This window comes from Pelodiscus sinensis, chromosome 18, assembly GCF_052426305.1.
Source record: "Pelodiscus sinensis isolate ZL-2025 chromosome 18, ASM5242630v1, whole genome shotgun sequence".
Taxonomy (NCBI): domain Eukaryota; kingdom Metazoa; phylum Chordata; order Testudines; family Trionychidae; genus Pelodiscus; species Pelodiscus sinensis.
The window spans coordinates 6,801,570-6,829,438 of record NC_143069.1 but is presented as its reverse complement, the minus strand read 5'-3'; the positions used below and the strand labels follow the sequence as shown (position 1 = coordinate 6,829,438).

At 44.3% G+C, this 27,869-nt stretch overlaps 1 protein-coding gene across 1 annotated transcript in view; it reads left to right on the top strand.

Moving 5' to 3' along the window:
* Nucleotides 1-27,439, top strand: part of LOC149523184 (maestro heat-like repeat-containing protein family member 2B) — a 41,968-nt gene extending 14,529 nt beyond the window's left edge. The window contains exons 7-19 of the mRNA XM_089770383.1: nucleotides 2,651-2,820; nucleotides 4,068-4,141; nucleotides 4,860-4,982; nucleotides 7,348-7,452; nucleotides 10,155-10,278; nucleotides 11,695-11,804; nucleotides 13,906-14,058; nucleotides 15,274-15,459; nucleotides 21,525-21,671; nucleotides 22,686-22,865; nucleotides 23,750-23,905; nucleotides 24,938-25,072; nucleotides 27,290-27,439. Of these exons, the coding sequence (XP_089626509.1) occupies nucleotides 2,651-2,820; nucleotides 4,068-4,141; nucleotides 4,860-4,982; nucleotides 7,348-7,452; nucleotides 10,155-10,278; nucleotides 11,695-11,804; nucleotides 13,906-14,058; nucleotides 15,274-15,459; nucleotides 21,525-21,671; nucleotides 22,686-22,865; nucleotides 23,750-23,905; nucleotides 24,938-25,072; nucleotides 27,290-27,439 (1,813 nt within the window). The remainder of the gene's footprint in view (nucleotides 1-2,650; nucleotides 2,821-4,067; nucleotides 4,142-4,859; nucleotides 4,983-7,347; nucleotides 7,453-10,154; nucleotides 10,279-11,694; nucleotides 11,805-13,905; nucleotides 14,059-15,273; nucleotides 15,460-21,524; nucleotides 21,672-22,685; nucleotides 22,866-23,749; nucleotides 23,906-24,937; nucleotides 25,073-27,289) is intronic.
* The last annotated feature ends 430 nt before the right edge of the window (nucleotides 27,440-27,869 follow it).

Genomic DNA, 27,869 nt, shown 5'->3' with positions numbered 1-27,869 from the left:
TGGCCGAGTGCTGTGATGTGCCCAGTGTGGGCACTCAGAGCACTCCAAGCCAGGACTGCTTTGCAAGAGGGGCACCCCTGAGAACTGTCTGTCCGGGGTGGGGGTCGGGTCCCTTTAAGCACAGCCCTCGGCTAGCCTGAGGCAGCAGCTCCACGCTCTAAGTCCTCATCTGATGCCCTGCCGGCACTGCTTCCGGCTATCCTTAAGCCCGGTTCAGGGTCCACTTAATGTGGACATGCTAGTTCGAATTAGCAAAACGCTAATTCGAACTAGTTTTTTTAGTCTGGATGCATTAGTTCGAATTAGCTTAGTTCGAATTAACTAATTCGAACTAAGTTAATTCGAACTAAGTTAGTTCGAATTAGCGCTGTAGTGTAGACATACCCTGGGATATTCTGTACTGGGGAAGCCCTTTCAACTGGTCACCAACCATGCACCCCTCAGATGGATTAATAACATGAAGGACACCAGTGCCTGAATCATGAGGTAGTACTTCCCGCTCCAACCCTATGACTTCTGTATGTTACGCTGGGCCAGGGAAGGCTCATGCAAACACAGACTTCTCCCAAGTGGAAGGAGACGATGAAGAGGAAGGTCCACCAATGGACACCCTCTTAAGGGGGAGTGTTTGTGACAGAGGATACCCCCCATGCATGGTTCAGCGGGGGCTAATCATGATCTGTGGGCTATGCCCCTTCATACTTGCTGGGAATGCTCCAACTGGAACCAGGATATAAAAGGGAGCAGCTCAGTTCTGTCTAGGCTGACAGCTGAAGGGAGCAGAGGTGCTTTGCAGGCTTTTGTGGAGGGACTGCCAGTGCCCTAGGATGCAGAAACCAGCCAGCCTGTGGTTCCAGTTGACCCCCCCCACAACCATCCAATGCCACAGATGGAGGAGAGACCACGGAGTTACTGAGATGACCTGCTGCAGAAGAATGGTGGGAAGTAATCTATGTGAACTAAGCATTATTGAGTTGAGGTATTAGTCTTTGACTCTGCATGTTTTGGAAGAAACCCCATTGAGCTGCAAGACAAGGCCCTGGGCTGGGACCCTGTGGAGTAGGTAGAGCCTGGTGGAGAAGGGCTGGCCACTAGGCAACACTGGTTTGCCCCAAAGGGTGGTTGAGCACTAGGTTGCACGGTCGTACCTAGAAGGGCTTGGGTCATTGAGCTGAAGAGCCTCATTAAAGGGCTGCTGCACTGACCCTGACTATTAGGCAATGCTGCTCTAAGAACCAGGCCTGCTATGGTGGTTGGGGAGACTAGGTCACTTGGGCTGCCTTAGTTCTTTAACTCCTCCACAACCTGATACCATCCAAACAGGGTGGACCTACCCTGTGACAGGTGACTTACTTACAGTCTATAATATCTGCATGGGGAAATATATGTAATGACCTAGCAGAGAAAGGCATGACATGATCCAGTGGCTACAAACTGAAACAGGAGACATTCAGATGGGAAATAAGGTCTACCTTTTCAGTGGTGGGATATTAGCCATTCAAACCATTTACCAAGAGTCAAGGTGATCATTTTAAAATCAAGATTGGATTTTTTTCTGAAAGTTCTGCTTTAGGAATTATTTTGGCAATTTCTAAGGCCTGTGTCATACAGAAGGCCTGACTAGTTGATGACAATCATCCCTTTTGGCCTTGGAATCTATGAATTCCATGAACCTGCTTCAGTCATTGCATATTGCTCCTTTGTATGCCCACCTTCTAACTTTCACCCTCTCTTGTAGAGTCTGAGGCAGCTCTTGGAAGTCTCTGGTGAATATAAGATCCTTCTACCTGAAGGGAAATTTCAAGCCATCTGCAGTGCTCTGCACGACCGGGTGAGGGGAACTTGTTCTTGTATCACTTGAGCTTAAGCACAGCAGATCTGAAGCATATTAAGAATAAACATCTTTTGAATGCTAGTGAAGAGCCCGGAGACCTTCTCATGCCTTATTGGTTTCTGCTGGCTTAAGAATAAGCAGATAGTGGTCTCATTTTATTAGCTAAAATCCAGCTCAGTTTGTAAAGCAATTTTAGCATAAGCCAGTTATTAGAGGGAGTTAGAGTTAGATAGTAAAAACTGATCCCATCCAAATGGGGAGGACCTATCCTGTGACAGGGTGACTTAATTGCAGTCTATAATATCTATGTGGGGAAACATATGTAATAATCTAGCAGAGAAAGGCATAACGTGAGCCAATAACTAGAAAATGAAGCTGGACAAATTCAGACTGCAAATAAGGCCTACATTTTTATGGTGGAATAATTAACCATTTGAACCAGTTACCAAGGGTCAAGTCTTGATTCAATTAGCTCTGCTGCTAAAAACACTTTGAAAGCATGAACTTCTGTTATCCAGTGTCTCGGTCATTGTTTCTGATTCTTGTTGTGCAGTCAGTACCATTTCTTTTGGCTTCAGAGCTCTATTTGGAAAGGTAGGAAGTGAGTGCTTAGAAATTAATTGAGCATCTTCTTTTCAGTTGCTTGTTCTGATTAGTTTTCCTTTGATCACTTCTCTTCTTCCCACAGATCTGTTCTCCAACTCAGCAGCTCATCATGGAAAATCAAATGGAGCTGTGCTATTGTATCCTACTGCTAGGTAGGGGAAGAGACTCCAAATTACACAGTAGTTTCCTTGTAACTTCCTTCTTTTGTAGGTGTGGTAAGAATGAGCTTTCAGTTGTTAGTGAGGATGTGATTTCTTCCTTTGCAGCCCGTTCTTCTCCTGATGACCTCATAGCATTTCTGCACTCGCAGCTGAAGATTGAGAATGAGACTGTTCGTGTGGCAACCCTGAATCTGCTCACAGCTATTATTGGTGCTGACTGTAAGTAACACAGGAGTAACTGTGACTGCTGCGATCATCGCCATCGTGCTGGGGGTTGAGTTGGGGACATCCAGAGCTAAAAGCATGAGCTGCTATAGGTTGATCTAAAGAACCAAGGCTTTGCAGGCATGGTAGGGCTATAACATACTCATCATCTCTGCAAATGGGGCACAGAGGATCTGTAACACAGGGGCGGATATAGGGCAGGGCGAGCGGGGTGGCCGCCCCGGGTCCCGCGCTTCAAAAAGCCCCGCGCACGCGCCGTGGTGCCACCGCGCATGAGCATGGCGTCACTGTGCATGCGCCGTGGCAAAGGGGGGGCCCCGCGGAATTATGCTGCCCGGGGCCCCGCAAAACGGTCATCTGCCCCTGCTGCAACACATAGAGTCATATAGTCATAGATTATTAGAACTGGAAGGGACCTTGAGAGGTCATCAAGTCCAGTCCCCTGCCCTCATGGCAGGACCAAGCACTGTCTAGATCATCCCTGATAGGTGTCTATCCAATCTGCTCTTAAATATCTCCAGTGGTGGAGATTCCACAACTTCCCTGGGCAATTTTTCACAGTGTTTAACCAACCTAACAGTTGGGACGTTTTTCCTAATGTCCAACCTAAACCTCCCTTGCTGCAATTTAAGCCCATTGTTTCTTGTCCTATCATCAGAGGCCAAAGAGAACAATTTTTCTCCCTTCTCCTTGCGACACCCTTTTAGATGCATGCTCACCAGAGGGTTGGAAATTCACTAAAGGGACCCAGTGCTGCTCTAAGTTACTCCCATGTGGTCACACAGAAATCAACAGGGTTAATTAAGTGCTGAATGTAGCCTAAAATATTTTCAAGGTACAAATACAAATGTAATCTTGTGGCGGATGCATGTTAATAATAATGAGATAAAAACAAAATAGTACTCCTGACTGAATAAGTATTAGACACTCTAGAATAGATTCCGAATTCTGCTATACTGGTGGTAAACACAGACTAACTTCACTGACCTCCATTTGTCTAACTCTCTTACAATATTTCCATCAGGATAGTATGATGGTGCTATTTACAGAAGTGGAAATACTTCAGACTTAGACTGGTGTAACTGAGATCAGAGTCTGGTCCTATATTTTCCCCGCTGATTCTCTGTATATGAGTGAAGCTTGGTAGTACTCTTAAATAGGGCACAGGACACATTCTAATGTGGAGCATGAGTGTTTGGAACAAAGATATACTATATTGCACACTTCTCCTTATCTTTCAGTGCCTGAGACAAGAGTTAGAAAGTTTCTGATTGTGAAGGCAGTGAAATCTGCTCTCAGTGATCAGAGTGCTAAGGTAAGATTGTGTGTGGAATAGTGGTATTGCTGTTAATATCTGGGAAGTATTTCACTCAGTGGAGAGTCTGGCAACGAGACACATTTTTAGGCTGAGATTATTAATAGGGTTTCAATTAATCACAGTTAACTAAAAATTAATGCGATTAAAAATTGAAATTTATTACATATTTTTGTGGTTTTTTACATTTTCAAATATATTGATTTCAATTACAACACAATGACAAGTGTGTACTATGCACTTTATATTATTTTTATAACAAACATTTGCATTGTAAAAATGACAAAAGAAATAATATTTTTCAATTCATCTCATAGAAGTGATGTAGAGCAATCTCTTTAGCGTGAAAATGCAACTTACAAATGTAGATATTTTTTGTTAACTGTAATGAAAGAATGTAAAACTTTAGAGTCTACAAGTCCATTCAGACCTACTTCTTGTTCAGCCAGACACTAAGACAAACAAGTTTGTTTCCATTTATAGGAGAAAATGCTGCCTTTTTCCTAATTACAGTGTCACCTGAAAGTGAAAACTGGCATTTGCATGGTACTTCTGTAGCCAGTGTTGCAAGGAATTTACATAACAGATGTGTTAATCATTTGTACTTCAGCCACTATTCCAAAGAGATAAAAGAAAAAGCAAAAGGACTCTCATATCCTGTCTCATATTGCATGCAGAAGAGATAATAATAACTCGTGCATAATCTCTACCCTTGCAGGTGAGGATGGCAGCTCTCCATTTTGTCCTGAAGCTGCTCAGTTCAGGAAGTGTGGAGAATTGTGCAGCAGGGGATATGGTCGCCTATGTATTCGGAGAGTTCGATGTGTCCACCAGAAATCTGGTAAGGAGAGTTCTTAACACTTAGGACTCAGTTCTGCCATTCTGGCATGCTGATTGTTCCCCTTGACTTCAGTGGGAGCTTTGGATGCTCAAGGATGCAGCTGGACTGAAGGATTAGAGCTAGAATCTGATCAGTGATATTCGTGTAAAACCAGGGTAATGCCCCTGACTTCAGTGGCATTATTTTGGATTTACACAAGTGTAACAGAGACCAGAATCTGATTCTGGATATTTATATCTGACAGTGCGACCTACATTACTTAGACCTCGGGCAAGTCAGTGAAAATTCTGACAACACAATCTTTCAGTGAAATGCTCTTGTATAAGGAAGCACATCTTTTTTATAAATAGACTCTCCAAAGAACACAATGGTGCCCAATCCTGTGGCTGCTGAAGCATACATAAACTATTAGCAAAACACTGAAGTTATGCAGCCTACATCAAGATGTCTAGAACTTGGAAAAGTTTGCTGCACACGTCATTCTCTGTTCTATGTGTACTAGTTCAAAATCTTTTCAATGGGTATTTCCAGCTATGGGCAGAGTCATGGACTCCAGACACAGAGTTCCATGATGGGATCCATGATATACATTAACTTTACAGTAAGTTGTTGAGGATCTTAGCTCTGCCTGGCCCTTTAGCTACCAAGTGGGAGCTTATGGCAGTACTCACCAACTGCCTCTTTTTCATCCTACCCATCTCAAAGAAAGTAGGAGGCAACTCTTTCTCATCAGGCCACATTTGCTCTTATTTAAACTGAAATCAGTAGAGCTGATCAATATTTAGTTTGGTGTAAGGAAGAACAGAATTTAGCCTATAGATAGACTCACATTCACTATGCACAGAATGATCAAGCTGCTTGGGGCATCAGAACAAACAGAATGGCTCCCTCTAGGTTCTGCATATTTATTTCCACTGGGCAGAGTCTGAGTGGCTCTCCTCAGAGATAAAAAGAAGAAATGTTCTTTTTTGAAAATTTTTTTGAAAAGAGTTCAGGGAACTCTTTTATAGAATCATAGAACGATAGGGCTTGAAGAGAATTCAGGAAGTCATCGAGTCCAACCCCCTGCTAAAAGCAGAACCAATTCCAACTAAATCATCTCAGCCAGGGCTTTGTCAAGCTGGGACTGAAAAACCTCTAGGGATGGAGATCTCACCACCTCCCTCAGTAACCCATTCCAGTGCTTCACCACCCTCCTCGTGAAATCGTTTTTCCTAAGATCCACCCCCCCACACACACAACTTGAGACCACTGCTTCTTGTTCTGTCATCTGTCACTACTGAGAACAGCCTCTCTCCATCTTCTTTGTGTCCCCTTGTGCTGGGGTTTTCCTAAGCCTGGGTTCTGACCCACCAGTTAGGTGTTTCTGTTATTCTCTTCCCTTAAGAATCTCCATCATTCGAGGTTTTTAATGCCAGGCTTGGCAAAGCCATGGCTGGAATAATTTAGTTGGGGCTGGCCCTGCTTTGAGCAGGGGGTTGGACTATATGACCTCCTGAGGTCCCTTCCATCCTTAATCCATGATTTTATGATTTGTGCACTCCTAATGCAATGGAAAAGCTCTCCTAGGTCAATATTCAGAAAGGCTTTGTAAGAAATAGACACCGATTCTACAGCCAGTGTTTTCCCACTAGCTAGTAAATTCTATGTATCTATCTCATAGCAGGGGACATTTTATGCCAGTGGTGGACTGAGATCTAGTTTTTCCAGTATAGTTAACACTACATGGACAGGAAAGAAAATCATCAGCGCAGTAACCAAATTCAAGAGGACCAGTGAGAACTGATCACCTCTCGTAAAAGGAATGAATTAGTATTGAGTTAAGCTCTGTGTATGGAAACTCATTCACCAAAGACTTCCTGCTCTTCAGACATAAACAGAATAGTTTGAAGAGCTGAGGGGAGGGGAGTTAGGTGCAACGTTGGTATGAAAATAAAGTTATAAAAGGAGCTGGGCTGGGGAGACTTCTCTGCTCTAAATAAAAAGAAATGCTCCTCTCTGTCATTTGCCACTCAGCATGGGAGAAGCTGTCCAGGAAAGAGAACACAGCACCGGACCCCAAACTGCATGCAATGTGCTAGACAGCTGCCATCAGACAGTCTACAGAAGCCCTCACATACACAGAGCCAGACTCATCTCTCATGTAACTCCTTTGGCTTTGATGGAGTTACGTACACCAGAGGTGAATCTGGTCCCTGGGACTTGTATATACAAGGGTCTCTTTTTGGAGACATATCAATCTTTTGCTATATGGAAGTTAAATGCTTTGGAGAGGGATTTTAGTGACAATCAAACCTATTTAAAAGAAACGTTTGGGAGGGATTTTCTGGTACTAACTTTGTCCATTCTCCTGCTTTGCCAACAGCTACTAGAGACCTGGCTCAGTTCAGGGCAGGAGTGGGAGAGAGAAAGGGCCTTGCAGGCCAGTGTCTGGCTGCTAACTGCCTATCAGGAGATAGTTAATAGCACAGTGAGTATAGTTCTACTCTTCCTTGAGCTGACTTCCCAACTTCTATCAAATCTGACATTCAACGTGAATGCATGAGAAATTCTACTAGGCCTGCAGCTGGGGCCTCAAAGTGAGTAAGATCCCTCTGCTTCCATAAGAGAAAGGTTTCCATAATAGTGCTGTGACAGCACTCAGGCCAGACTGTAAGAAACAGGGCAGGCAGTTCCCCAGACTAGTGATTTTATAATTAGATTCACCAAACCAGTAAGAAAAGAGCTTCTACTCTGGTTAACAAAATACCAAACAATAGTACCCTTTAGGCATTCCAGACCTTGGTTCCCATCTAGACAACTAAGTCTAATATAATCACCAATCACAAAGGACTAGACACTTATCCTTAGGTTAATATGAATCACAGGTCTTCCCTAAATATCAGCCAATCCTTAATAACGGAATATCAGATTTGTTGTTAAAAGGAAAAAGAAGAGAGTTACAAATGGTTAAGTGATAGATAGTTGTTAAAATGACTTTCACTTTTCATAGTTCAGGATCACAACCATGGTGGAATAAACGGCTGGCTTGTAAAAGTCTCTCTGGAATCATGCTAACCGGTCAACATCCAAAGCCAGTTTAGATGCAAAGGCTGTTAGTTTTTCCATGCATTTCCCAGACTATTCCAAATAATTATTTGGAAGATCTATGTCCTATGGCTTACACGTCCCCTGTTCAAAGTTTAAGCAGACTGGAGAGAGAAGATCAGTCCCATAACTTGTCTTTTATAGCTATTCTAGCCGGTTGGCAAGCCTCCTCACAGAAATTGTCGAAGCAGGATCTCTCCCTGAGAAAGAATAGGTCATGCAGATCTCCTGTCGTACTTTGTTTTGAAGTTAATTTTCTATTTCCTACGCATACACTGGTAAATGGGTGATAGTCATTCACATAAAGTAATTAGCCGATCGTAGTCTTCCATTACAACACAGATAGTTAAGCTGAAGGCAATGTACAAACTATTTCCTTGTACTATCTTATATCTTTGATCTTAAGGTTAACTGAAGACAGTTGCATATAATTAAGGCAATTAAGACATGAAAAGGAATTGGAATCTACAAGCTAATTTGGTTATGTTAAACTTCTAGCAAGATATAAATACAGACAATAATACATAACATCTACCTTTCATATCTATTACCAAAATGCATAATGTTGGTGATCGCTAGTCTAGGACTTTTCTTTGGGTACGTCTAGACTACAGGGTTTTGTCGACAGAAGTTTTGTCGACAGTATCTGTCGACAAAACTTCTGTCGACAAAGAGCGTCTAGACACATTCAGTTCTGTCGACTAAACAAGCTGCTTTGTCGACAAAACCCTGTAGTCTAGACACAACCCTACATGCAATAACACCTTCTGTCGACAGAACTCTGTCGACAGAAGGTGTTATGCCTCGTAAAATGAGGTTTACCAGCATCGACAAAACTGCTGAGTTCTGTCGACGTTATGTCGACAGAACTCAGCGGTAGTGTAGACGCAGGTATAGTTTTGTTGACAAAAGTCCACTTTTGTCGACAAAACTCAGTAGTCTAGACACACCCTTTGAAATAACATAGAAGTGACTTGTCTTGATACAATTGCAGTGCCGCTTGTTAAGTTATTGTGGTCACACATAGGTTGGCTGTGTCAGTGTCATAGATGCATTCCTATACTCTCAGGCTGTTAAAGTTGAAGCAAAATGCAGGACAATGTAGCACTTTAAAGAATAACAAGATGGTTTATTAGATGATGAGCTTTCGTGGGCCAGACCCACTTCCTGATCTGAGGACGTGGGTCTGGCCCACGAAAGCTCATCATCTACTAAACCATCTTAAAAAATAAATAAATAAATAAATAAATCTTGTTAGTCTTTAAAGTGCTACATTGTCCTGCATTTGCTTCAGCTACTCCAGACTAACACAGCTACATTTCTATCGCTGTTAAAGTTGAATTTCTATTTCTATTTAATCGGATAAGAACATAAAACATGAATGGCCATTCTGGATCCCCCAGACAAATGGTTCATGTAGCCTGTCTTCTGACAGTGGTGGGTGTTATATGCATCAGAGGGAACAAACAGAACAAGGCAATTGTTGAGTGATCTCTCCCCTGTTGTCCAGTCCCAGCCCCAGGCAGTCAGAGATATAGGGACACCCATATCATGCATCTCTGATCATCTTATATGGCTCTATCAAACCCCCCTGTAAGCATCTCTTTTCTAAGATGAATGGTCCCAGTCCTTTTAACTTCTCCTTGTATGACTTGTCCCATATCCCATATCAATTTTGTTGCTTTTCTCTGAACTTTTTCCAATTATAACCTAACTTTATTTAAGTTGGAGGACTACAATTGCTTGCAATATTCAAGGTGTGGGTGTACCATGGATTTGAAACAGTGGCATGATGATATTTATCATATTATTATTCATCCCTTTTCCTAGTGGTTCCTAACATACCATTAGCATTTTTAACTGCAGCTGCATGTTGAACAGATGTTTTTAGAGGACTATCCACAATGACTCTGAGATTTTTCTTGAGTGCTACAGCTAATTTAGACCCCATCAATTTGCATGTACAACAAGGATTATGTTTTCCAATGTGCCGTACCCAGGTACAGTAATGGAGTTCACAATAAGGAAGGCAAATAATGTCCAGTATAGCCGGAGAACTTTCATTCTTCATTCTTTTAAAATTAGCCTCAGGAAACTTTTGATCAGTTTGGATCGCTGATTGGGCTGTTAGCACCATATACCTGTGCTTCACTTACGACATCGCGTCAGTGGGTGGTTGACTGTATCAACTGTCTTCTCAATATACAAGGTGAGGAGACCATGAGCAGGTGTAAGTAACTCTTCACTTTCTTTCATTGTTGTAATGACCATTTTTTCCATCTGTAATTCTTTCTGTCTTGTTAGCGACACTTATATAACAGAACGATTGGGGCCTTGTAAGTACATTGCTGGAAGAGAACTGCACAAATAATAAATAATCTGCAAATATTAGAGGGTGGACAAAATATAGCACACAGGCCAGATCTGCCCTTCTCCCCAGAATTTCTGTCTGGAGCGCTCAGCTGATTAGCAAGCATGCCAGCAGCATGTGTTCAGCTGCCCCTCTCCGACCTTGCTCCATCCTATCTGCTGCTAGTGGTGTGTGGAGGGGAGGTGAGCAGGGAGACATGCAGAAATCAGGGTGACCCTTTTGCCCCTGTCATCATCTCTGCAGAGCAGAGTTTGGGGAGAGGGACACATACAATAGTGCTGCTCCAGTCTGAAGTATGGTGAGTAACGGAGTGCCTATCTAAAGAGGCACTGTTTCTAAGATTTCTCTGGCAGCCAGCATGTCCCTCTCTCTCTCTCTCTCTCTCTCTCTCTCTCTCTCTCTCTCTCTCACACACACACACACACACATTGTCTCACACACACTCTCTCCCCCGCCATATGCCCATATGCCCCCGCTCTGCAGAGTGGGGTGGGGAGAGGGAGATGACAGAGCAGGACAGCTTTCCCTTAAAGAGACAGTTCATGATTTAGAAGTGAGCGAAGAGCCTGGGTTTCCTACCTAAGCTTTTGGTCAGCCCCATCTCTTTTACAATGAGAGTTCAGTGGAGGGATTCTCCTCCAAATCAGAACCTCAGATCAATCTACATGAGTTGTGCTTGACTATGAGATTAGATTTAAATACTGAGAGCAGAGTGGCTACTGAAACCAGATATACAGAGAAAGATGCTCCACACAGAATACAGTGCCTGTTTAATCCTGTATGAATCACAATGAATCACATGCCATTACCGTTAACTTTCAGACATAGGGGCTACGTCTAGACTACATCCCTTTTTTGGAGGGATAAGGGATCTTTCGGAAAAGGCTTAATTTTCCGCAAGATCAGCATCTAGACTGGCGCTTTTCTCCGGCAAAGCTCCGTGCTGAAAAAAGCTGCAGCCATTTTTATGCTAATGAAGCAGGGGAGATTTAAATCCCCGCTTCATTAGCAATTGCGATACGTCTAATTTACATCCCTTTTCCGAAAAAGGGATGTAGTCTAGACATAGCCTGACGGTAAAATTCTGACTCCGTTAAAGTCAACAAGAATTTCGTCATTGGCTTTAGTGGGGCCAAAATTTCACACACAGCTGGTAATAACATACCCCATAGATCCTCCTGTATGATTATCTATGGATCAGAGGTTCAGTTTTATTAAATGTTGCCATACTTTTTCTCCTTTTCTCTATCCTAGGTCAGTGCACTAACCTGGGGTCAGCAGAGGAGGAGCTGAGTTGTCTCCGTGAGGCACTAACAACTCCAGACCCTGAGGCTCTGTTTCAAGCATCTTCCAAAATGGCTAAGGTAACAAACACTAGGTGACTGTCCTAGTGGCTGTGCACCATTCATTTTCCCTTGTCCAGAGGACTGGAAAAGGGCAAATCTAGTGCCCATCTATAAAAAGGGAAATAAGAACAACCCAGGAAACTACAGACCAGTTAGTTTAACTTCTGTGCCTGGGAAGATAATGGAGCAAGTAATTAAGGAAATCGTCTGTAAACACTTGGAAAGTGGCAAGGTGATAGGGAACAGCCAGCCTGGATTTGTAAAGAACAAATCATGTCAAACCAATCTGATAGTTTTCTTTGATAGGCTAACGAGTCTTGTGGATAAGGGAGAAGGGGTGGATGTGGTATACCTAGACTTTAGTAAGGCATTTGATACAGTCTCGCATGATATTCTTATCAATAAACCAGGTAAATACAACTTAGATGGGGCTACTATAAGGTGGGTGCATAACTGGCTGGATAACCATACTCAGAGAGTAGTTATTAATGGTTCACAATCCTGCTGGAAAGGCATAACAAGTGGGGTTCCACAGGGGTCTGTTTTGGAACCGGCTTTGTTCAATATCTTCATCAATGATTTAGATATTGATATAGAAAGTACGCTTATTAAGTTTGCAGATGATACCAAGCTGGGAGGGGTTGCGACTAATCTGCAGGATAGGGTCACTAATTCAAAATGACTTGGACAAATTGGAGAAATGGTCTGAGGTAAATAGGATGAAGTTTAAGACAAATGCCAAGTTCTCCACTTAGGAAGGAACAATCAGTTTCATACATACAGAATGGGAAGCGACTGTCTGGGAAGGAGTACGGCAGAAAGGGATTTAGGGGTTATAGTGGACCACAAGTTGAATATGAGTCAGCAGTGTGATGCCGTTGCAAAGAAAGCAAGCATAATTCTGAGATGCATTAACGGGTGTTGTGAGCAAGACACGAGAAGTCATTCTTCCGCTCTACTCTGCGCTGGTTAGGCCTCAATTGGAGTATTGTGTTCAGTTCTGAGCACCGCATTTCAAGAAAGATGTGGAGAAATTGGAGAGGGTCCAGAGAAGAGCAACGAGAATGATGAAAGGTCTAGAGAACATGACCTATGAGGGAAGGCTGAAAGAATTGGGTTTGTTTAGTTTAGAAAAGAGAAGATTGAGAGGCGATATGATAGTCGTTTTCAGGTATCTAAAAGTGTGTCATAAGGGGGAGGGAGAAAACTTGTTCATCTTGGCCTCTGGGGATAGAACAAGAAGCAATGGGCTTAAACTGCAGCAAGGGAGGTTTAGGTTGGACATTAGGAAAAAGTTCCTAATTGTCAGGGTAGTCAAACACTGGAATAAATTGCCCAGGGAGGTTGTGGAATCTCCATTTCTGGAGATATTTAAGAGTAGGTTAGATAAATGTCTATCAGGGATGGTCTAGACAGTATTTGATCCTGCCATGAGGGCAGGGGATTGGACTCGATGAACTCTCAAGGTCCCTTCCAGTCCTAGTATTCTATGATTCTATGATTGTTTTATGCTTTTGTGATGTCTTTCCACACTTGGAGCGAGCTATGGGAGTGAGGCATTCATGGGTAATCAGTAACATGATTTTCAAAGGTATATGCTATGAATGCCATGTAAAAAACAAACAGATTCCAGACAGTTGCATGAACATGCCCATGCATGTGCGCGCGCACATCCATCCATCCATCCATCCATCCATCCATCCAGGGGGAAAATATGTGAGCGGGACATCAAGCTGAGAAACCAGTCTTGGCACCTTGTGTGTTTACCTGAACCTATATTTGTGTGCATGCATCTCTTTGCATATTTTTATATTTTGTGAAAAGATGTCATGTACATAATAGAATATAAACTGGAAATTTACATCCTGTTTGTCCCATACAATGTTGTGCTAACTGTACAACCTAAGATCTAACCTGATATTATTAGTGTAGAATAGAGATGTGGTAGCTAGAAAGATTACAGAGAAAATTTTAATTGCAACTGCCTTGCCAGATAGGAGCCCAATTAGCAATTTGCTGATGAATACATTATTTTCCAATACAGCTCTTAGGCCTCCTTTCTTAAAAGTACTGGAGCCGACTATCATTGCAATCTTTCCTGTTTTTGATCTGTCCACAGGTGGTTAGTAAGTACTTTCCCTCTGAACAAGCCACAGATTTTATTGAGGCCATACTGGATGGTATGCGGTCTGCTAGCCCCTCCTGTGCCACAGCAGCCGGTCTGTGGATGAAGATCATCCTGAAGGAGTGTGGAGGTGCCATGCTGGATGAGGTAAAATAGAAGCTGGAGAGGTTTTTCTGGCTAACCTGCAGGCTTTCAGGTCTTTGCCATCATTTGCAGTGAACACAAGTCTTGCTGTTTCTCCCCCTGGGATTGGAAGTTAATTCCATCTGTGTTCCTATCCTGAGTCAGGCAATGGGGGAATCAACAGCAGAAGACAGAGATAATCTAACGGTACATCTGCACTAGCTCGTTAGTTCGAGCTCAGTAGGGTAATGAGGGCAAGCGGAGTTGCAAATGAAGCCCGAGATTTAAATATCCCGGGCTTCATTTGCATGTTCCCTGGCGCCACCATTTTTAAATCCCCCTTACTCCAAACTCCGTGCCCGCGGCTACATGCGGCATGGACTAGGTAGTTCAAATTAAAGATCCTAATTCGAACTACCGTTACTCCTCATGGAATTAGGATCTTTAATTAGAACTACCTACTCCGTGCCGCGTGTAGCCGCGGGCACGGAGTTCAGATTAAGGAGGATTTTAAAATGGCAGCACCCGGGAACATGCAAATGAAGCCTGGGATATTTAAATCCTGGGCTTCATTTGCAACTCTGCTTGCCCTCATTACCCTACCTAGCTCGAACTAACGAGCTAGTGTAGCCGTACCCCAAGGGAAAAGGAAGATGCTTGATTAGTTGTCTATCTTGTTGTCACAGTTTCCAGCCATGAAAGGCTTGGAAAAATTAGACTCCGAGTAAAATGCAAAAAGAGAATATCCGGCCCCAAGAGACAAGCTAAGTGAACTACATCTTCGGGCCTCAGATAATGAGGGGTCTCTAAAAATACCCCCAAATTACTAGTTTTTACTTGCCTCTTTGCCTATGTATAGATAGATAGATAGATAGATAGATAGATAGATAGATAGATAGATAGATAGATAGATAGATAGATAACTTTATTATTTCTCTTTTCATTGTCCTTTCTGTTAGAATAATACATGTTTTTTTGGAAATGCAATGAGGCCTCTTTAACTTGACATAGCTTAGGGCCTCAGCATGTCTTAACCCGGTGTTGCAGCCAGGTATGGGCAGAGATATGCATAATTTTTGTGGATTAAATCTATGCAGCCATGTCTAAATACTTGTTTTTTGAAGGGAGGAATTTCTACAAGAACAGCAAATTGCTAAACGACTAAATAAAGGTTTTGGCTCTGCAGAATGAATGCAGAGAATGGAAAAGGGACATTTTTTCTGGTTTTATTCTGTCCAGGTGCCAGCTATCCTGAGGAGAATATACATTCATATGCCTACCATCAAGCAGGGTAGCTTGAGGCAGTTCCTGGTGGAGGCAGTGTCCATTCTAGCCCACCATCACCTAGAGGCAGTGATCTTCAGCCTCCTCACCAAACGTCTGCCGATGGACAGGTATATAGTGCTCCTTACAGTGTTCATTTTGGTAACCATGGATCCCACAGCTTCACTGGAAGATGTAAGGCTTCATTTAAGCCACAGACAGGTTGAGATAATTCCTAAAGGTTAATAGCTTGGGTCTTTCTGCAGAAAGGTCCAAGACCATGTCAAGGTGGGTGCAGGGAGAAATTAAGTTTCATTCTGTTTCCATTAATTAATAGTTGCTTTGGCATCCTAAAGACTTCCCTTTACTGGCATCACTGGAGTGGACTTTTGCCTCTCCAGACCCCTGAACTAACATCACCCTGGAAATTGCCAGTGACTGTTCGTTTTCTGGTAGCATGAAAGCTTCAAATCCAAATTCCTGGCTGATTAGCAAGGATAGGGCACCAGGCTTTTGGTATCAGGAAGGGTATGGCTGCTGGAATGGAGTTGTCATTCTTGGTACTTAAAGACAGGGCGGTAAGCATATCTATCATTTCATTCAAACATCCCTAGCTGAATTATCAGTCATCTGTGCTGGAATCTAAGAACATAAGAATGGCTGTAGTGGGTCAGACCAAATGTCCATCTAGCCCAGGATCCTGTCTTCAGACAGTGGCCAATGCCAGGTGCCCCATAGGGAGTGAACAGAACATGCCCATTCTGGCAAATAGAGGCCAGGGAATGCCATTTGTGAAGAGGTCATGGGCTAGCCACAAATATTTGTTCTCATAGTTGTACATCCAGTTAGTAGGAAGATCATTTTTCTTTCTTCAACTTGTCTCCCAGGCCCTAGATCTTTGGGCATCATATGCTCATGATTCCATATCTACTGAGAAGTAGGAAAACAGGAACTGTGATTAGAGCTCTGTGTCCTTTCCTTCTGAAGTCTAGCATTAATGGTTATGGTGCAGTAAGGCTAGGGTTGTGTCTATACAGCACCCTAAACTTGAAATAAGATGCACAATTTGCACTCCGCAAATTGCCTATCATATTTTGCATAGCCTATTTTGAAATGTGGCGCTTCTACACAGCACCAAATGTCGAAATAATGTGCTATTTCAAGCCATCCCTTATCCCTCATGCAACAAAGTTTATTGGGATGGCAAAATAGTGTGCCCATTATTTTGAAAAATATTTCAAAATAACGGGCTGCTTCTGTAAATGTGGGGTAGGTATTTCGGGATACCTCCAGGATCCCAAAATAGTCATGCACTGTAGAAATGTAACCTGAAATGTAACTTAACTTAGTTCTGTAACTAGAAACTCAATATGTAAAACATGAGGACCATATAAGGAGGACAGCACTCTGAACTTGCTCATCATAGGCAGGGCTTGACAAATAATACAATCTACTCATCCATGGCGTGTAGATTGTAACCTGGAAGAGCCGGGTTCGGGCGATCTGTGCATGCGCAGATCGCCGGACAGCGCGGCTGGTGAGCCCTGATCATAGTCAAGGAGAAAATGTGTTCTTTACTTGAATATGATGCATATAGTCAGAGCCACAAAAGTCTCCAGGGGTCACATATAACCTATGTTAAATTGCAGTAACACCACTGAGCTGTGGAGATCTCTGGGGACAGATCCCTTGCTCGCCCCTCAAGTCCTGAAGGTCCTAATAGAAAGAATAAAGACTCCAACAAGCCAAGAAGGAAGCATGACCTCAGAGACAGAAACTGACCTGCATTTAGCAGCTGCTGCACCTCTCACAGTAAGTTAGACGACAGACATGTATTTCTCTGCTTTGTGACAAACATGCTGATGGAAAGCTAGATGAGTGGTATAATATTGTCATCTGGGCACTTCTTTTCTGAAGTACTGTTTCCTGGATTCCAGCTGTGCTTTCTGTGGCAGATTTAGAGTATGTGGCTGATTCACTTAATAATATCTGGCAATTAGAAAGTCTTTGAATCAGATTTCTTACAGTGCTTTGCAAATGTTTTGTGCAACTCATAACATGCCTTGATAGGTCCTACACATTTTTACAGCTATGGGACGCTAAGGCACACATGGAGTGAATTGCTCTCGGTCATTCATCAAGTTAGTGACAGGAGTGAGAATTTAGTCCAGCAGGTATCAGAAGGGGAGAGCGTGTGATAGTGTTAGGAAGAGACCTCTTCTTTTACCATGCTCTCCTTTCAGGCAACATGTGCCATCTTTGAAGTGGTGTCAGCATTGCAGTTGAGCAAAACTGTGCAGGAGCTGTTCCCGGAGTTGTTCACTGTTCTTCTGCAGCAGATCAGCCAAACCCTAGGACAAAAGATGCCTTTGCCCAGGATGAGACGCCGAAGGAGGTTATTTAGAAAAGGACAACAACTATGTGAGGGCAACCCTTGCAGGTAATTAGAAGAAAGGGAGCAAAACAAAGAGAATCCCAGTACATTTGTGGGACACTCCCCAGGAGTTCTCAGGGTTATGAGGCACCTTACCATCACCTGCTTTTAATATGAGAAAGTCTTGTTTGTGCTTGCTATAGGTCAGTTCCCTGAAACCACCAAGCTCTGGCAACACAAACACTACTATCTAGGCCTCCTCAGGCCTCAGTCTCTTTGTCCTCTCTTTCTGACTACAGCTTAGAGAATCTCTATCAACAGATTCTCCTCTAAGAGAAGTCTCCCTGCGATTTACGTGCATCTCCCCACCAATCGGCTTTCCCCCATCTCTTAGTTTAAAAACTGCTCTACAGCCTTTTAAATGTTTAGTGCCAGTAGTCTGGTTCCACCCTGGTTTAGGTGGAGCCCATCCTTCCTGTATAGGCTCCCCCTCTCCCAAAAGTGTCCCCAGTTCTTGATAAATCCAAACCCCTCTTCCCTACACCATCGTCTCATCCACGCATTGAGACTCTGAAGCTTTGCCTGCCTACCTGGTCCTGCGCATGGAACTGGAAGCATTTCCAAGAATGCCACCATAGAGGTCCTGGATTTCAGGCTCTTTCCTAGCAACCTAAATTTGGCCTCCAGGACATCTCTCCTACCCTTCCCTATGTCATTGAGACCTACATGTACCACGACCACCGGCTCCTCCCCAGCACTACACATAAGTCTATCTAGATGCCTCTAGCATTTTGTCTCTTTTGCTCTCTGTTTCCCTCAAACACTCCTGTGGATGTCCCTTTAGGCAGATTCCTTATTCATGGGAGAATAGGTTTGTTGATTCTATAGCCCCACTCTAGCCAGGCAATCAGGTACATTTCTAGCCAATTAGGCTTTCTCTGGGGAAGCTAATTAGTATTAGTAGTTACCAGAGTGCTGACCCCAAGTACAAGCTCTCAGCACCCTGTCACATCTCGCTGGACATAGGGCCCCAAAATATCCATTAGTGATCACTAATCTCTCTGTGTCCCAGCTTTTGGGGTCTGATTGTGAATTTTTTCCATATTACTGTACTGTGCTAGTGCCTATACACCTTGCAGATAGGAGAAAGTGACTGCAAAATGTTGTCCATAGCAACACTAGTAATATGAGATGTATGAGACTGAAATACCTCCTGGGAATTAAGTCCTTCCAAAAACAGTGGTCCCCAGGATACTGTCAATGGATGAACTGTCAATGAACAACAGACCTGACAAGTAACTGGGGTTTCCTGACTGCTTAGGCTGTGCCTTTCTATTGGTTACTACAGTTCTGTGCCTCTTTTCCCCCAGGCTTTCTATTGAAGCATTAGAGGCTGTGCTTCTCAAGGCTATGAATGAGAAGCTGATACGAACTCTCTGGAAGCAGAAAACTTGGATGCTTCTTGAAAATCCGCAGACTCACCATGAGGGGGTGTGTTTGCTGGTGAGGTAAGAGATCTAGGAGACAGCAGCACTTCATCCTCAGGGATCGGCAACAAATAGAGTGACTGACAGGGAACTTTCAGGTATAGCTTTGTGCGGGGTGCCCTGGGTGAGAAACACAGAGCTTCCATGCGTAGGTTTTAGAGTTGTATGGTCATAGCAGCTAAGCTTTTGAAGTGCACAGTCTGCCCCATAAGTGGTTCCTTTTGTCTTCCAGGGTTCTGCAAAGATCTGGACTAATAACAGTGGAGATCATACAGAGCCTCCTTCCCTGGGTAAATTCCCCATCAGAAAACCAGCGAGTCACCAGCACAGCTTTCTTTGCTCAGGTATGAGCAGTTCCACCATTAGGCTGTTATCTGTTGTTTACCTTTCTCTGAGGAATTGTACAGTTCAGTTCATAGGAATTCATTTTAGATAGTAGAATGTGTCCTTTATAAGGAAATCTCATAAGGAACTTCATGACACCTTTCTTAATCATTTTCTCTTTGTTATTTTGGGGGCCTATACTAGCCTAGCCTAGCTGCCTATTCTAGTTGCTGGTTAAGAGAGAGTGAGCAAGATATAGATAGGCTACGTCTACATTGGCAAGATTTTGCGCAAATAGGGTATGTCTACACTACAGCACTAATTCGAATTAACTTAATTCAAATTAGTTAATTTGAAATAAGCTAATTCGAATGAGTGCATTTAGACCTAAAAACTAATTCGAATGAGCATTTTGCTAATTCGAAATAGCATGTCCACATTGAGTGGACCCTGAACCGAAGTTAAGGCTGGCCAGAACCAGTGCCGTCAGGGCATCAGGTTAGGACTTAAGGTGTGGAGCTGCTTCCTCAGGCTAGCCGAGGGCTGTGCTTAAAAAGACCTGACCCCCACCCCGGACAGACAGTTCTCAGGATTCCCCGCTTGCATGTCTAACTCGATGGGGACATCAAAGCAGTCCTGTCTTGGAGTGCCCTGAATGCCCACACTCGGCACATTTCAGCACTCGACCATCAGCCCGGCTGCACTTGCCGCAGGCTGCCATCTGGGGGAGGTCAATCAGGGGGCTATCAGGATCCAGGAGGCCCTACAGGAAAGCTTCCACCCCGAGGAGCCCGCAGAGCCACCCCAGTCCTCCCCATCGGGGGCTCGTGCCCCATTCCTCCCTCACCTCCTTCCACTTACCCTTCCCGAGCCCCCTCTTCCTGATGTAAAAAATAAAGGACATGTGTTCAAAAATAGAAACTCTCTTTATTTAACAAAACTGGGGGCGGAGGGGATTAACCTCTGGGGGACTGGGAAAAGGAGGTGGGAGAGGGGAAGAAAGAGGGTGGGAGAGGGGAGGTGGAAACCTGGGAGGAGGGAGCTGGAAGGGGGAAGCCAGGGGAAGAAGGAGGAGGGGAAGTATCAAACTATGGTACGCCATATCTTCAGAACTGTGTACAGATGTGGTCTTCTCACCTCAAAAACGATATGGCCTTGGAAAGGGTTCAGAAAAGGGCAAGTACAATGATTAGGGGTTTGGAACAGGTCCCATATGAAGAGAGGCTAAAGAGATTGCGACTTTTCAGCTTAGAAAAGAGGAGACTGAGGGGGGATATGATAGAGGTCTATAAAATCATGAGTGGTGTGGAGAGGGTGCATAAAGAAAAGTTCTTCATTAGTTCCCATAATAGAAGGACTAGAGGACACCAAATGAAATGAATGGACATCAGGTTTAAAACTAATAAAAGAAAGTTCTTCTTCACACAAAGTTCTTCTTATAGTCAACCTGTGGAACTCCTTGCCACAGGAGGCTTTGAAGCCTAGTACTATAACAGAGTTTAAAGAGAAGTTAGATAAATTCATGGAGGTTGGGTCCGTGGAGTGCTATTAGCCAGGGGGTAGGAATGGTGTCCCTGGCCTCTGTTTGTGGAAGGCTGAAGATGGATGGCACGAGACAAATGGCTTGGTCATTGTCTTCGGTCCATCCCCTCTGGGGTACCTGGTGTTGGCCGCTGTCGGCACACAGGCTACTGGACTAGATGGACCTTTGGTCTGACCCAGTACGGCCATTCTTATGTTCTTATGTACTAAGCGCAGGGCTCAGGGTCGGGGGTCTCACTGGAACAACTTGAACAACTAAGATCGACTGGCAGGATGCACCTGGGAGAGAAAAGGACTGTGGTATCAAATGCAGTCACTGAGAGGCTTTCAAGGGATGAGCAATCCCCCATTATAGTGCCTAAAAGGAAAAAATCCATGTTTTTAACACAGTACTCATTCATATAGAATAATAAATTACAGTGTATTACGTGTCTCCTCAAATTATATTCGCTATCTTAATGAACAGATTAGAGCTAATGGACATGTTGATTTTATTTCAGCTAATGACTGATCCCATACTCAGGGAGAAGAAGACCCTTAAGTCTATCTTACATATATTAGAAGAAAGGTCACGGGACAATAACAGCATTGTCCGTCAAATGGCTGTAAGAGGCCTAGGCAATTTAGTCTATGGGGCACCTGAGAAGGTAAGATAGAATACTGAATACAATGCAGCATAACTAGAGAAACTAAAGGAAACAATTGCTCAGGATTTACAGAGGCCATGCACAATGCACTAGGCCAACTTCTGCTCTCTCATACCCCTGTAACCTCTTTGCAGTCAATACACAGCAGGTTTGTTCCCTTGGTAAGCTGGGCATAAGGAAACAATATGGACTTAATATGATCATATGTAAATGTATACTCCCAGGAATGAAGAGTGTAGGCTTTATTTCCAAGATGAGAGATTCTATTCCAGGAAACAGAGACACTAAAAAACTCAAATCATGATAGATAATCAGCTGAACGTAAGCGCCCAGTACAAAGCTGTGACCAAAAGAGCTGAGGTGATCCTCGGAGGCATAGACAGAGGGATTCTGAATAAGAATAAAGAAGTTATTTTACCTCTGCTTATGGCACTGGTGTGAGAACTGCTAGAATACTATGTCAGGATCATGCCTGCAATTCAAGAAGGATGCTGATAAATTGGAGAAGAGTCACAAGAATTTTCAAAGGGCTAGAAAATGTGCCTTTAGATTCAATGGGGGGGGGAGGGGCGGGGAATGAAGCTAAACTAATTCAGACTGCTAGTAAGGCATACATTTTAATGGTAATTTTAATCATTGGAACCATTTACCAAGGGTTGTGGTGGGGTCTCTATCAGTAGCAACTTTAAAAACAAGATGGGCTGTTTTTCTAAAAGAGGTGCTCTAGTCAAACAGACATTATTTTGGGGAGGTTCTGTGTTGTGAAGGAGGTCAGACTGAATGATCACAATGGTCCCTTTTGGCCTTCAAATCTAAGTAATTAGAAATCTAATAGGATTACATAGGCGTAATATGGCACAGAGTTTGGCTTATTGTAGCTAGTACCTGATGTAAAATATAGCTATAGGTCACTAGGGGGGCAGATGAAATTCCCACTGCTTCATAATTGCTAAAAAAAACATATTCGAAATGTGGTTAGTGGAAAGTGTTTTTTAATGTCATACGTCTGAACAGGTGAAAAAGTACAAGAAGTTTCTTCTGGAGGCACTGATCAGGACTTTAGAAGACACTTTCAGTTCTGAAGTCGTCGAAAGCATGAAGGCACTGGCCAAAGTCCTTAAGGAGCTGAAAGGGAAGGACATAGGTTCTTCCTTCAGAGACCTCACCACACAGATCCGGAAGTACTTCGATAATGTACGTGAACAGAAGCCTTCAACCCCAGTTCAGCTGACATTGATGAGGCTCCATTTACAATGCATGATGTGTCCTCACTGGGCATTGTTCATGTCAGAATGAAGTGATTTTAGGCCTTAGGGAAGAGATGTGTTTTATGGAGGAGCAGAGAATTAAGAAAATGAGGATGCCATCCCTGCTCCTTCAGTCTCACCCTTCTGTTCATCTTTATTTCCAATGAGAATGGCAAAGGAAGTATGAATACTAGATTAGGTAGCTGCATAACAAGGAAAATGGGCATACAGGGTGTAATAGACTGTTTTGGGCCTGCTCCATACGATTTTTATGTCAGATGGTTGAAATTATTCCATTTTGCAGAGAAGTTTGAGATTTCAAATTTTGGTTTTGTTCCTATTTGGGGGACACACCCCCCAGCCCAAATTTCAAAACTCTTTGTGAAACAGTAATACTATTCTCAACCCAGCTCTACTGGGAGCCTTGCCTGAGGGCAGTCTACTGGCAGACTATGCTGGAGACAGGGAACCTGGAAACACTGGGAATTAGAGGTGCCAGGGTGCACATTTCCTGGCTCCTTGTCAGCCTGCCAGACAGGCTGTTCTGAAGGTGAGGGCCAGGAAGCCCAAGATCCCAGTCAGCCTGCTAGATGGGTCACCAAGAAGCTGACCAAGTACCCCTACTTGGCTTCTGGAAGAATTTTGTCAAAATTGAACTGTCTTCAAAGTATTTTGATGAATCAACACATTTGGCCCAAACTTGATTAATTCCAGTTCTTTTAAACTTCTGTCGTTGGAATCACTCTACCCTAATGTAGAAGAGACAGCTGTGCTAGATACATGATGTGGTTATTTCTTCGTTACCAACCTGTGTGGCTTTCTTGGCTATAGGAGGACAACACTCTTCGTGCATTGGCCTTTGTCCTGTTTGGTATCCTGGCCGGCTCTGCAAAGAGAAAATGGAAGGACTATTTTGCCAAGCAGGTTAGACAGAGCTGGGTCACGCTTCTGCTGCACCTGCAAGATCCAAGCCCTGAGGTTTCAATGGTAAGAATGACAGTGACTTAATTACTAAGCAAAAAGAATCTTCCTCCTGATGCCAGGGGAGCTCTGCTATTCCTTCCCGCAGTGGAGACCTAAATTCTTCCCTCAGTTCATTGCCCTCCTTTTGAGTTAATCCCAGACAGGCTGGTCCTTAGCAGCCAGGGTTGTCTCACTGGAGTTCAGGATAGGTCATGGGTCTGATCCCAAGAGTTCATTCCTGCCTATCTCTGCACCCCACGTTCCTGCCTCCCCACAACAGAGGAAAGACCACAGCTATGCCTAGTGAAGCAGCTTTCATAGCTACATCCGTTCTGAAAAAACATTGCTGCTATCTCCAGTTTTCAGTATTATAAAATCATAGAACCATAGGTTTGGAGGAGACCTCAGGAGGTCACTGAGTCCAACCTCCTGCCCAAAACAGGACCAGCCTCAACTAAACAATCCCAGCCAGGGCTTTGTCAAGCTAGGACTTGAAAACTCTAGATTTAGAGGTTCCGTTGCCTCCCTAGGTAACCCATTCCAGTGCTTCACCACCTTCCTAGTAAAATAGTTTTTCCGACTATCCAACCTAGACCTCCCCCACTGTAACTTGAGACCATTGCTCCTCATTCAGTCATCTAGTACCACTGAGAACAGCCTCTCTCCATCCTCTTTGAAATCCCCCTTCAGGTAGTTAAAGCCTTCTATCAAAGCTCCCCTCACTCTTCTCTTCTGAAGACTAAATAATCCCAAATCCCTCAGCCTCTCCTTGTAAATCATGTGTTCCAGCCTCCTAATCATTTTTGTTGCCCTCCGTTGGACTTTCTCCAATGTATCAACATTTTTTAAGTAATGGGGTGCCCAGAATTGGATGCAATACTCCAGAAGTAGAATCCCTTTCCCCCTATTAAAGTCATGCTGGCATATTTTCTGTCTATTACTTCAGGGGAATCCCTTTTATTCTTGGGGTAGATGAGCAGTCAAGGACATGAGTTCCATTTGAATGAGCACAATACGTGTTATGGAACAATTCAATGGTGCAACCCTCTTTTTCAGGAGTGCAGAGCTACATTTCATCTCTGTGCCCCATTTTTGGGACTGAAGAGGCTCCAAACTATACTTAATGAGCATCTTAGTTGGAGAACCGAGCTGAACCCTGAGGAGCTCCAGATGGATATCTGCAGACACCTTGTGAGTGACCTATAGAATTATATGAGATTATTGACAGCATAGGCTTGTGGTGTAGAAGCAGGGGGAATGTGTGATGGGCAATGGAAGTATCTATGGGTATGTCTACGCTACAAAGTTAGTTTGAACTAACGGACGTTAGTTCGAACTAACTTTCATAGGCGCTACACTAGCGCTCCGTTAGTTTGAATTTAATTCGAACTAACGGAGCGCTTAGTTCGAACTAGGTAATCCTCATTCCACGAGGATTAAGCCTAGTTCAAACTTACTAGTTCGAATTAAGGGCTGTGTAGCCCCTTAATGCGAACTAGTGGGAGGCTAGCCCCCCCCAGGTTTCCCTGGTGGCCACTCCGGCCAACACCAGGGAAACTCGTATGCCCCCCTCCCGGCCCCGGACCCCTTAAAGGGGCACGGGATGGCTACGGTGCCCATGCCAGGTGCAAGCCTGCCAGCACCCAGCAGGCAGACCCTGCACCTGGTGCGGATCGAGCCACCCACCCGATGCCCCCCAGCCCTCCCCCTCTTCCCGGGACCAGGCTGGCGGGTCCTGGGAGCTTGCCCGGGACCGCAAAAGGCGGGCTCCCTCCTGGGCTAGTGCGGACATCGTGGACCTCGTCCACGATCTCCGCACTAGGCACAGGAAGGTCGCCGGCTAGGGCAGGAGAGCTGCCAGCCTGGCCACCCAGGAGCAGGAGTGCATGAAAATCAAGGTGGTCCACTGAGACCCCCGACCCTGAGCCCTGAGCTTACAATGGCCATCCTGGGTCAGAACAAAGGTTCATCTATCCCAGTAGCCTGTCTGCCGACAGCGGCCAACCCTAGGGACCCTGGAGGGGATGGACCGAAGCCAGTGACCAAGCCATTTGTCTCGTGCCATCCCTCTCCAGCCTTCCACAAACTTTGGGCAGGGACACCACTCCTACCCCCTGGCTAATACCACTCCATGGACCCAACCTCCATGGCTTGATCTCACTTCCCTTTAAACTCTGTTCTAGTTGTAGCCTTCACAGCCTCCTGCAGCAAGGAGTTCCACAGGTTGACTCTGTGCTTTGTGAAGAACAACTTTCTGTTACTAGTTTGAAGCCTGTTACCCATTCCTTTCCTTTGGTGTCCTCTAGTCCTTCTTTATGGGAACTAATGAAGAACTTGTCTGTATGCACCCTCTCCACCCAACTCCTGGTTTTAGAGACCTCTATCCTGTCCCCCCTCCGTCTCCTCTTTTCTAAGCTGAAAAGTCCCAGTCTCTTTAGCCTCTCTTCATATGAGACCTGTTCCCAACCCCTGATCATTTTAGTTGCCCTCCCCTCTGCCACCCTCTCTCTTCCCCTCTCCCACCCCCTTTCCCAGTCTCCCCCAGTTTTGTTCAATAAAGACAGATTCCATTTTTGAACACAATTGTCCTTTATTTTGTACATCAAGAAGAGGGGCTAGGGAAGGGTAAGTGGAAGGAGTTGAGGGCGGAATGGGGTACGCGCCCCCGATGGGGAGGACTGGGCTGGCTCTGCGGGCTTTTGTGGTGGAAGCTCTCCTGCAGCCCCCCAATTGCCCCATCTCCCCAGATGGCAGGCTGCGGCAAGTGCAGCCGGTCTGATGGCCAAGTGCTGTGATGTGCCCAGTGTGGGCACTCCGGGCACTCCAAGCCAAGACTGCTTTGCAAGCGGGGCACCCCTGAGAACTGTCTGTCCGGCGTGGGGGTTGGGACCCTTTAAGCACAGCCCTCGGCTAGCCTGAGACTGCATCTCCACGCTCTTAGTCCTCCTCTGATGTCCTGCCGGCACTGCTTCCGGCCATCCTTAAGCCCGGTTCAGGGTCCACTTAATGTGGACATGCTAGTTCGAATTAGTAAAACGCTAATTCGAACTAGTTTTTTAGTCTAGATCCGTTAGTTTTAATTAGCTTAGTTCGAATTAAGTAATTCGAACTAAGTTAGTTCGAATTAACGTTGTAGTGTAGACGTATCCTATTAGAGTGGGATACAGGACTGAGGGTGAGAGGAATGTAAATCTGCCATAGATTCCCACTTTCCCCACTTCTACACAGCCTCCTGTCCTTTCTTTTATTTACTTGTTTAAATTAAAAAAAAAGTCTGAGTGAGTCCAATAACTGACAGCAGTGGCAAGAGGAACACAGACTGTTTACTTGTGGTTTGTAAAGGCATGTGTTGGCAGTCAAAGGGCATTTCTAGCCAGAGAGAGCTCATGTGTCCCTGATTTTCTCTAGGCCAAAGAGAAGGCTGAGCTACTGGAGAACTTTTACAAAAGCACCATCACATACTTCTGCAGCAGCTGGGAAGAGATCCGGGCAGTTGCAGCCAAGTTAGCTGGTGAGAGAAAGTGTGCCGTGTCCCTTTTGGTATTCCCTTTGAGGTAGACAGAAAAAGTCCCTGTGTGCAGCACTGAGCTACTATTAATCTCTCCGTGCTGTGACTTCTCATGCATAAATGGAGATGTTAATGTTCTCCTACTTCTCCAGTGTGGTGTTAGGAGGAATTTGTAATTTGCAATAGAATGCTTTGAGATGGCGCAGTCATTTAGTAGCAGAGGCTGGCACACTGTCACGTAGGGTATGTTTATTCTCCGATCAAACTAGTGTGCTAAAAATAGAGTAGCTGTGGCAGGAGTAGCAGGAGGGGTTAACTATTCCAAGGATGATCCCATCCAAACCCAAAAGTCTGTTCTCAAGGTGGCTAGCTCCTCCGACTGCTTCTGTCATCTGACCTGCACTCTATTTTTAGTAGTCCGAGTTAGTGTGGACTCAAACTATAGACCTAAGCTCAGTGTTGTTGACTGTTCCTTACTGG